The sequence below is a fragment of the Somniosus microcephalus genome, chromosome 1 (genome assembly GCF_052327205.1).
Source record: "Somniosus microcephalus isolate GS21.2 chromosome 1, FLI_Smic_1.0, whole genome shotgun sequence".
Taxonomy (NCBI): Eukaryota; Metazoa; Chordata; class Chondrichthyes; order Squaliformes; family Somniosidae; genus Somniosus; species Somniosus microcephalus.
The window spans coordinates 163,490,538-163,502,391 of record NC_140987.1 but is presented as its reverse complement, the minus strand read 5'-3'; the positions used below and the strand labels follow the sequence as shown (position 1 = coordinate 163,502,391).

The 11,854-nt window shown below is 44.2% G+C and overlaps 1 protein-coding gene across 1 annotated transcript in view; it reads right to left on the bottom strand.

The window, feature by feature from the left end:
• Window positions 1–471: 471 nt before the first annotated feature.
• Window positions 472–11,854, bottom strand: part of LOC147124431 (uncharacterized) — a 55,849-nt gene continuing 44,466 nt past the window's right edge. The window contains exon 2 of the mRNA XM_085987075.1: window positions 472–1,342. Within this exon, the coding sequence (XP_085843201.1) occupies window positions 791–1,342 (552 nt within the window). The 3' untranslated portion in view covers window positions 472–790. The remainder of the gene's footprint in view (window positions 1,343–11,854) is intronic.

Genomic DNA, 11,854 nt, shown 5'->3' with positions numbered 1-11,854 from the left:
AACAGTAAACACTATTCTGTACGGATGTTGTGTTTGCCTCCTGGCCTCTGCCAATGTCAGTCTTAATTCAATATTATAGAAGTGGACATAAGATTCACTGCTCGTTCCTTTACATGTGAGCAAACACTTCACCTTGGAACAGCCAGGATGAAATTGGGAATAAAAAGGAAAAATGCTGGAAGCACTCAGCAGCATCTGTGCAAAAAGGAATAATGTTCGGTTAATGATTCAGTTCAATGACCCTTTGTCAGAACCTGCTGTGATTGGGAACTCATTGGGTGGGGAATCACAACCTTGAACCATTGTACTAGTCCATGATCCTGCAGCAACATTTTGGCAAATTGCTATTAAAAAGTGCAAAAAGTCACACAACACCAGGTTATAGTCCAACAGCTTTATTTGAAATCACAAGCTTTCGGAGTGCTGCTCCTTCTTCAGGTGAAGTGGAGAAATGCATAAAGACACAGCTTATATAGTCAGAGAATCATGTCAGATGTTTACAGGTAACCTTTCCAACTGCCATTAATCACACCTCGGCAGAGAGATAATCACAGCAGTCAAAGGTGTGAATGGTGTCCAAACAGGTCAGTCAGGGAAACATTACATCAAAGAACAATGAGGTGGGGTCACAAGGGGTCAAATATTGCAGATGCTGGGGTCTGTATGACAGACAAAAAACATTTTTTTTTTTCTTTTTTTGGGCTGGAAATCACAGCAGGTCCGGCCGCATCCGTGTAGAGAGAACAAGCCAATGTCGACTCGAGTCTGGATGACCCTGCATCAGGTGGGGTTACATGTAGCGTGACATGAACCCAAGATCTCTGTTGAGGCCGTCCTCATGGGTGCGGAACTTGGCTATCAGTTTCTGCTCGACGATTTTGCGTTGTCGTGTGTCTCGAAGGCCACCTTGGAGAATGCTTACCCGAAGATCGGAGGCTGAATGTCCTTGACTGCTGAAGTGTTCCCCGACTGGAAGGGAACACTCCTGCCTGGTGATTGTTGCGCGGTGTCCGTTCATCCGTTGTCGCAGTGTCTGCATGGTCTCGCCGATGTACCATGCTCCGGGGCATCCTTTCCTGCAACGTATGAGGTAGACAACGTTGGCCGAGTCACATGAGTATGTACCATGTACCTGGTGGGTGGTGTCCTCACGCGTGATGATGGTATCTGTGTTGATGATCTGGCATGTCTTGCAGAGGTTGCTGTGGCAGGGTTGTGTGGTGTCGTGGTCGCTGTTCTCCTGAAAGCTGGGTAATTTGCTGCGAACGATGGTCTGTTTGAGGTTAGGCGGCTGTTTGAAAGCGAGTAGTGGACACTGCGACATGTGCTCATGTAGATGGGTCTGGAACGGGTAAAGGAAGGTGGAAACACTGGACTCAGTTAAAAATATATAAGAAAGACAATGAGTAAACCAGAGATGGTGCCCTTTTTGACAGAGTGAGGAGTATACTAGAAGATATAATGAATGGGAAGGGGGAGTTACTACATATATCAATGATAGGGCTGTATATGATGATAATGTTATATGCCATAGTTTGCATCTTCAGGTATGTCTGGGGACAGAGCCACAGAACAAGAAATGAACCCGATGTACAGCATTTTGAACTGATAGAATGGATAAGAGCAGAATAATTCTAACTGGCTGGTGACGACCAGCCCCTTTTTGTAATTACAGGAACATTGGACGTCCGGAATGAGATGGAGCGTCCTCGCCTTGATCCTAGGGATGAACATAAGTATTGCCATTATCGAGGGGGATTAGTAATAAGGAGAACACAGGATGAGGTGTATTTTAGTGTAGCACATAGAGTTACTAAGCTTGCCATTAATATGAGTACTTTTGAGATACAAAACAAACATGGAACTCCCTGTGGGTAAAACAATTAGAGGGTCCACAGGAAAAATCTATCTTACAAAGATGTAAGAAACGGGGAGTATTGGAAACGACCGGAGCAGGGTATGCGGCCGGGTTAGCAACAGTTAATAGCTTGGATATAGAAGGAGTAAACGAAGGAGTAGAAGAATTACAAGCAAAAATAGAGAAGTTACTAAAACAAGCTACTGGGAATAGCCAGCAATTGACACTGGCAGGGAAACCAAACAATAATGCAATTGTCAGGGGTGGAAGAGATAGTAGCCCCCCATGCAGAAACAATCAATACAATTATTGATAGACTTAATAATGCTTCTCGCCAAACCAATAAGGAACTAATATGTGCCACATAGGGCTCATGGCTATTGTCGAATGCTCAGCCTAACATGAGGCAAATAAATAATGAACAGATCCCTGATTGGATTACTAATAAGGATCTGGAACCTTGGATGGACACAAATAAAAGCCTATGCAAAGGATGTAAAATGGGACAAGTATACCGGGCAGGCGATTGTCTGACCCCGTGGACTAAGATGATTGGCTTTGTACTGGCCATCCCACAATTCCCAGAAGGGGGACAACCCCTATACAATGTGATTAATATAGGAGAAGTACAAAGGGAAAGTGGGTTAAATATCATGATGTCCCTACCAAGGCGCTTTGGGAAAGGGATGAAGATAATAAACAGAAGAATGAAACCTAAAGGGGGGTGGTAGTGGACGGGTGCCACCACAAGGGAAGGACATGGGTGTGCACACCGCCCCCCACTGAGGGAGACACATCCGAGTGCGGATTTACGAAAATTACCAATTGCACCCTCGAGGTACACCCAAGGGGGATACACCGGACATGGGTAGCACCAAGGAACAATGGGACATGTTGTGTCACCACAATTGAACAGAAATATGAATATCAAGATATGGCTTGTACCATTCCCCAACCAAACCTTTGTTTTGGTCTAAAGATACCTATACAGATAGGAAAACCTGGTTATTTGATAATATGAGACTTACTAAAAAGGGTTGAAATTTATGTCATACCAGAGCCCAAGGCAATTCCTAAGTTAGAGGAAGTTTGGCAGAAGTTATGGCAGGACACGAAGGAAATTTGAAAGTATTATCATAAAATAGAAGAAGGCTTAAAGAGACAACAGAAAGACATTAGTACAACATTAGAGGAAACTCACCCACTTCCTCATATTTTGATAATTGGGGATCAGGATGGTCGGGGACTTTGGGCGCCTCAGTGATACAAGGCATAATGATATTCCTCATGATTGTTATTACGATATATTGTGTATTTTTACTGCTCCAGTGCCTCTGTACCAGAATGAGTAAGGCCGATATTGGTGCAGTGAAAGAAGTCGAGCCTGAGGAGGGGCAGGTAGCGAAGTTAAGAATGGACAACTCCCCCGCCTCTCCAAGGCAAATGGTGTACAACATGATAGGAAGCCCTGAAATTAGGAGGGATTAATTGGGTATGGTAATTAAGGACCGGGCCGGCCAACCGTAAGATGGAGGTGGCAGAAGGAGGGTGGTGAATGAGGATTGGTGTGTGATGACAGTCTCGAATTGGCACGTCACACATCCAACGCGGGAATGAGGGACAAGCTTGAGCAGAAAGCCTAAACCATTAATGCAGGGTCTAAGGGGCCCCGGGAATGGTTACACCGGAAGGAGTACATAAAGGAAAGACCACCCTAAAGGAAAGCCCACCATACCACGGGGGGGGGGGGGAAGTCGGCCTCCAAATTGATAGGATATATACATGTATAACCTAGACTGGTAGAAGGCCAGGGAGTGCACACTTTGGCAGACACCAGGCAGTGGAAATACATGTTGACCTGTTTTGGAACAATTGTCCAAAAGGTCAAAAGGAGGGACTGAAGTAAGATTACAAAATGAGCATAACAGGGCACGTTTAGTAGAACGCAATTGCAGCAGCAAAATGTGTAAAGATGAAATGTACTAATTATTCTATGTTTAATTGCAGAAATGACCATACCAGTTTAGAGAGATGAAACTTACAAAAAGAGACACTGACATAACCCTTTCCTGGAAAATGAAACTTAGTCGTGGCCAGGAGAGGAATGACTTGTTTCTCAGAAATCACAATCCTGGATGACTCATTTCAGTGAAAAGTGAAACTTATGTTATAGGCTACTTTGTATAAGTTAGACACACCTAGTTAGTGATTAATGTATAGACTTTTAAATCGATTGGACCTCTGGAGTAGGAGGTCTTGGAAAATGTGTATAACTGTGTGAATCTCAAGAGGTTCGGTGGAGTTGGAGCCTTGTGTTGGGACGCAAGAGCCATATCTCCCCAGGCCTGAATAAACCGTTTTGACTTCAATTATTGGGTCTGTCTTTCTTACAGCAAGCCGGTGACGTCGACCATGTATATCACTTGGTCCGCACTTTGGGGGCTTACATCAATCTCTTATCTGGCCATCGTTATCCTTTGCATCTAAAGGTTGCAAAGTTTGTTAGTATTGTTCAACTGATCACCTTTATTTAACAGATCAGACTTGAACTCAACTGCCTGCTCTCTCGCATGAATTATGGGCATAAAAATTGCATATTTTACCCTCTGTCAGCTGTGGCTCAGTGGGTAGCACACTCACCTCTGAGCCAGAAGGATGTGGGTTCATAGTCCCACTCCAGGGACTTTGAGCACATAAAGCTAGGCTGACACTCCAGTGCAGTTCTGAGGGAGTGCTGCACTGTCGGAGGTGCCGTCTTTCAGATGAGATGTTAAACCGTGGCCCCATCTGCTCTCTCAGGTGAACATAAGATCCCAAGGCACTATTTCGAAGAAGAGCAGGGGAGTTATCCCCAGTGTCCTGGCCAATATTTATCCCTCAACCAACATAACAAAAACAGATTATCTGGTCATTATCACATTGCTGTTTGTGGGACCTTGCTGTGTGCAAATTGGCTGCCGCATTTCCTACATTACAACAGTGACTCCACTTCAAAAGTACTTCACTGAATGTAAAGCGCTTTGAGACGTCCGGTGGTCGTTAAAGGCGCTATATAAATGCAAGTCTTTCTTTTCTTTAGCAGTTTAGTTGCTATTGCTATGGAGGATGGAGATGAATTAGGCTCTGTAAATGTGCACTTACTTAATGCTTGCAAAGACTACTGTATTTTTGCCGAGGAACAAGATTGCATTTTTTTTTTGAAGAAGCACTTTATCTCAAGTTCTTTAAGATGAATGCAAAGTGACTCGCGTGATTAGTTTGTTTTGAATTTTTCTCTGGACTCCTGATATTGTGTTGTACTTTCAATATCTTGAACATATTGGTTACTTCTGCAGAACATTCTATTCGCTATTATTAATTTAGCCTGTTATGAAAAGTATCTGGGTGACTGATATTATCCTTCTTCTGAAGTGACACGAAATGTAGCAGTATAATAAGTGTCTGGGGTGGATGATATCCTTCTTCTGAAGTGACACGAAATGTAGCAGTATAATAAGTGTCTGGGGTGGATGATATCCTTTTTCTGAAGTGACACGAAATGCACTGGAATCCGATGTACTATCCAATACCAAGTTTACAATAAAATGGAGGATTTTTTGCCCTTCAGCGCACTATATCCCATATACTAAATTCATAAGGGTAAGTTTCAGGCGCACGGGAACACCACCACCTGCAAGTTCCCCTCCAAGTTACACACCATCCTGACTTGGAAGTATATCGCCATTCCTTCATCGTCACTGGGTCAAAATCCTGGAACTCCCTCCCTAACAGCACTGTGGGAGTACCTTCACCACAAGAACTGCAGCGATTCAAGAAGGCAGCTCACCACCATCTTCTCGAGGGCAATTAATGATGGGCAATAAATGCTGGCCTTGCAAGCGACACCCACATCCCAGGAACAAATAAAAAATAATATATAATTGAATCATACAGCATTTGGCTTATGTGTCTGTGATGGCTCTTTGAAGAGCTATCCAATTAGTTCCACTCCCCTGCTCTTTCTCCACAGCCCTTCAAATTTCTCCTTTTCAAGTTTATATCTAATTCCTTTTTGAAAGTTACTATTGAATCTGCTTTCAGCTAGTGCATTTCAGATCATAACAATGCGTAAAACATCTCCTCCATGGCTTTTTTGCCAATTATCTTAAATCTATGTCTACCAGTTACTGACCCTCCTGCCAATGGAAACAGTTGTCCTTATTTACTCTGATCAAAACCCCTCCAATTTTGAACACCTCTACTAAATCTCCTCTTAACCTTCTCTGCTCTAAGAAGAACAATCCCAGCTTTTCTAGTCTCTCCACATAACTGAAGTCCCTCCATATGGAGAATTAAAAATTTCCTTTTATCACTTGCAGGGATATTAACAACCGCAAACAACCAGCTATGTTTCACAGAGACTCTCATTGTCAATTAGTTGTGCATTTTCTAGTTAAAATTCAAGCCTCGTTAATCAAGTAGATTTTATGGCGTCTGCATATCACGTCGTAGCAGTAAAAAAGGTGCCCAGTGTTTATAATTTTAATAATTAAAATAATTTATGATGTGAAAGTCCTCTTGGTGTCACATAAAACATTTACAGGTGTAAATTGTGGTGTATGTGCCTTTAAGAGCAATTATGGTGTATGTGCCTTTAAGAGCCCGAGGTGTGCGTAATGCCGGTAATTGCCACTTGGGCTATATAAGCCTATGTATTGTGTATATCCTTTAGAAATCCCCCCCCCAGACTTGCTTAGTAAATACCTATGAACCAACTCCTGTCTTCAGTGTCTTTATCTACACACGGACACTACAGTGGCGACGAAGTGGAAACGGACTTACCAGCAATTCGGCAGCACCTCAAGGACACCGATTCCTCCAGCGTCCAGAAGACTCAAGGAAGTAAGAGAAACTGTGGTTTCACCAGCTGGCCAAGCTGGTGACAGGTACTGCGCTAATCCTTCCTGGGCGTCAGGCTGGAGCTCCAGCGGCGGGCTCTACAGCTGAGACAGGCAGCGAAATCGGAGGTCAGCAATAACGGACTGGGAGGGTGCACTCGAGAGACGGCCGGCGCGGCAAGCAGGTCAGCGTTTAGACCTCCGTCGGGAACGAGTCTCCAACAGTGAATAAACGGAAACCACAGTAAAACAGCGTTGTTATCGGTAGCAGCGGCGGGAAAGCGCGGGAAGCGCCATATCGTTGCTACAGAGAGAAAAAAAAAGCGCGGGAAGCGCCATATCTTTTCTGAAATGCCTAAATCTGGTAATATTGAGGCTTTTGATGGCGAAATAGAAGATTGGACCACATACGTGGAAAGAGTAGAGGTTTATTGCACTGCAAATGGAATAACAGATAAAAAAAAGCTTCAGTACTTCTGAACTTAATAGGCGCGAAGACATACGGACTGTTACGAAATTTAATCACTCCAGCCAAACCAAAGGACAAGACTTTTAAAGAAATTGTTGATACCCTGCAGGAGCATTTAAACCCAACACCGCTGCTAATAGCGGAACGATTCAAGTTCTTCAAGAGAAATCAACACAAGAATGAAAGTAATGCTGATTACCTAAACGAATTAAGAAAGCTATCAAAGTACTGCCAATTCGGAGCAGGACTATCGGATTATCTTCGAGACAAATTTGTTTGCGGTCTCTTAAGTGAAGGAACACAAAAAAGACTGCTTTCTGAAAAAGATTTAACATTGGACAAAGCTTTCAGTATGGCTGTATCATACGAAGCAGCAGCAAAAGGAGCTGCAGAGATACAACAAGAGACACAGGACTTCGGCACCCATAAAATGACACAGGAGTTCGGAAGATGTTATCGCTGCGGCAGATCCACCCATAACCAGAGGGACTGCTGGTTCAAGGGCAAAGCATGCAGGCAATGTGGTAAGATTGGACACATTGCACGGGTATGCCAATCTGGACAAAATAAATCCACTGACAGAAAACAAAAAATCAATAAAGAAAAGTACAGGAAGGTACAAATGATGACGGACAATAGCTCCGAAGACCAGAATAGCGATAGCGACTCCGGAAACAAGAGACTAAGCTGTCTCAAATTACATAATGTACTTGCCAAAGAGGATTACCAAACCATTTGGGTTACCCTCACAATAGCAGGGTCCCCAGTTAAAATGGAGCTAGATACAGGATCAGCTCTAACCGTAATAAATCAACGAGATTATGAGAGGCTATTTTCGCATATACCTCTAAAAGACACATCCATTATCTTAAAAACATATACGGGGCAGAAAGTCTACCCCAAAGGAAAAATAAGGGTGCCTGTGGTATACAACGGCAAAGAAATACAAAAGTTGTATTTATACATTCTACAAGATGGTGGTCCACCGTTGTTGGGACGTGAATGGATAAGGAAGATACGTATAGACTGGCACTCCATTCAGGCACTGACGGTGACCAGTAAGGAAAAAAACAATGATGACATCATACCTGAACGATTAAAAGACATCTTGGCCAACGCCAAAGAAGTGTTTCAAGAGAAACTAGGAACCTTGAAAGGCATCACCGCCTCAATAAAAGTGGAAGATACAGCAATTCCAAAATTTTTTAAGGCAAGACCGGTGCCATACGCAATACGTCCGGCAGTCGAGGCAGAGCTGAAGAATTTGGAAAAGGCAGGCGTATTACCCAAAATAGATTGGAGCGAATGGGCAACACCCATCGTTCCAGTCATGAAAAAAACATTGAAAAATAACTCTGAGGAACAGAAAAAAATTCGCATCTGTGGGGACTTTAAGGTGATTGTAAACCCGGTCCTTCACATGGTACAGTATCCTCTTCCGAGGATAGAAGATATTTTCGCCTCACTATCCGGAGGGAAACGTTTCACAAAAATTGACTTGGCACAGGCATATCTACAGATGGAGGTTGAGGAGACCTCTAAAAAGTATCTCACAATAAACACACACAAAGGCCTGTACCAGTACAATCGACTGGTTTTTGGAATAGCATCAGCTCCAGCTATCTGGCAAAGAGCTATGGAGCAAGTCCTGCAAGGGATTCCGGGGACTCAATGCTACCTAGACGACATCCTTATAACAGGAGAAAACGACAACGAGCACCTTGCCAATTTGGAGCAGGTGCTCACTCGGCTGAAAGAACGGGGCCTACGAGCAAATCACCCCAAGTGCGAATTTTTCCAAAATCAGATATCATATTGTGGCCACATAATTAATAAGGAAGGGTTGCATAAGTCACCTGAAAAAATTGAAGCAGTTATAAAAGCCCCAGCACCTGAAAATGTTTCACAATTAAGGTCATTCCTGGGATTAATAAATTACTATCATAAATTTTTACCGAACTTATCAACTATTCTACACCCTCTTAATGATCTTCTACAGACAGGAGTGATTTGGAAATGGAACGAAGACTGTAAACGTGCCTTCCATAAATGTAAAGACTTAATCACATCCGAGAAAATTTTGGCTCATTACAACCCATCACTACCAATCAGACTGGCGTGCGATGCATCCCCTTACGGCATAGGAGCGGTATTGTCCCATAGATTCCCTGATGGCTCGGAACGGCCGATAGCTTTTGCGTCACGCTCATTGAACTCAGCTGAGCGTAACTATGCCCAGATAGACAGGGAAGCACTCAGCCTGGTATGGGGAGTGAAGAAATTCAACCATTACCTACACGGACAAAAATTTACCTTGCTGACTGACCATCAACCCCTCATCTCCATATTCAACCCTAAAAAAGGTGTCCCCATTATGACGGCACAAAGACTACAGAGGTGGTCCCTTTTTCTAGGGGCACACCAATACAACATTGAATACAAAGGGTCAAAACAGCATGGGAATGCTGACGGTTTATCACGCCTACCGTTGCCAACGATAGAAGAGGCACCTACAGTAGACCCAGTAGAGATATTCCACTCTACCATCATGGAATGTCTACCGGTGACAAATTCTGCCATTGAAAGGGAGACAAGAAATGACCCTACTCTCTCACGGGTCTACGATTTAACAGTGAAGGGATGGCCAGCACATGGCGAACCACTGTTGCCAGCATTCTCGCAAAGAAGAGAACAGCTGTCAGTGGGCTGAGGAACCTTGATGTGTGGATCCAGAGTGGTGATTCCACCCAAACTACAGGATAAAGTGCTAAAGGAGCTTCACGAGGGGCATCTGGGTGGAGTGAAAATGAAGAACCTAGCTAGGGTGTTTGTATGGTGGCCAGGTATCGATGGAGACATCGAAGACATGACCAAGAGCTGCCTAGGATGCCAGAAGGTCCAAAATGCTCCGCCACAGGCCCCTCTACATCCATGGGAGTGGCCCTCATCTCCCTGGCAAAGGGTGCATATCGACTTTGCTGGTCCATTTATGGACTCAATGTTCTTAATCGCAGTTGATGCACACTCCAAGTGGCCGGAGGTAATAAAGATGTCCTCCACCACCACGGAAAAAACCATCACAGTATTAAGGACCATATTTGCCAGGAATGGGCTGCCGGAGCAGATATGTTCTGATAATGGACCGCAATTTGTGTCCGAAGAATTCAGAAAGTTCTTAAAGAACAATGGGGTTAAGCACTACACGTCCGCCCCATACCATCCCGCCACCAATGGATTGGCTGAAAGGTTTGTCCAGACCTTCAAGAAGGCCATCAAGGCCATGGGTAATGAAGACATTAAACTTCAGCACAAGGTGGATAACTTCTTATTTGCATATAGGAATGCAACGCATATGGTTACTAACCAAACTCCCGCCATGATGTTCTACAATAGAAACTTAAGATGCCGGCTGGATTTGGTCAAGCCCAACATCCGAAGGGACGTGGAGAACCGGCAGTTTCAGGGCATGAATGAAAGGCCAACTAGGGCCTTCCAGATAGGCCAACCGGTTTTGGCCCGGGACTACCGTACCGAGAAATGGCAGCCTGGAACTATCTGCACACGATTAGGACCACTGATGTATACCGTGGACATCGGAGACAGCATAATAAGGCGCCATGCTGACCAAATCATCAAGTCATCCGAAAAGGGACAACCTACACCACCACTCTATACATCTAACAATGAAGTAGAGATACCCATATCTACCTCCGATCCGGTGATACTGGAGCCCGATGAACCCGACACTGGCCTTCAAGCCGAATCAGCCTTGCCAGAAGAACCTACTACACCACCAGAAACTACTACACCCCCGAGGTGTTATCCGGACCGAGTCAGGAAGCCTCCTGAGAGACTAACTTTTAATTAATTAATACAGCAATGTATATTATTTTGCATATAACATGTAATTAATAATTACTTAAAGTATGATGTACTAGTTAGCTAGAAGGGGAGGAATTGTGGTGTATGTGCCTTTAAGAGCCCCAGGTGTGCGTAATGCCGGTAATTGCCACTTGGGCTATATAAGCCTGTGTATTGTGTATATCCTTTAGAAACCCCCCCCAGACTTGCTTAGTAAATACCTATGAACCAACTCCTGTCTTCAGTGTCTTTATCTACACACGGACACTACATAAATGATAGCAATTCCTGCATTTATATTACTGTTTCTTATCTACATGCTGCCCCTCTGCGACATCATCCGAAAACACAGCATCAGTTCCCACATGTACGCTGATGACACCCAGCTCTACCACACTACCAATGTTCCCCCTAAGCTGTGCGGGTGTCGATCGGGGAGGTCCTGCGCAGGCTGCTCACTAGCTGCTGCCACTGGAAAAGATACCACGCAGCAAATTTAAAGGGACCGTGCACAAAAAATAATTCAAGGGAACGTTGCTCACCACCACTTCTCTCGACCCCTCCACTGTACCTAACTTGTCAGAATGCTTATCCGACATACAGTACTGGGTGAGCAGAAATTTACTCCAACTAAATATTGGGAAGACTGAAGCCATTGTCTTCGGTCCCCGCCACAAACAATGTTCCCTAGCCACCAACTCCATCCCTCTCCCTGGCAACTGTCTGAAGCTGAACCAGACTATTTGCAACCTTGGTGTCCTGTTTGACCCTGAGATGAGCTTCTGACCA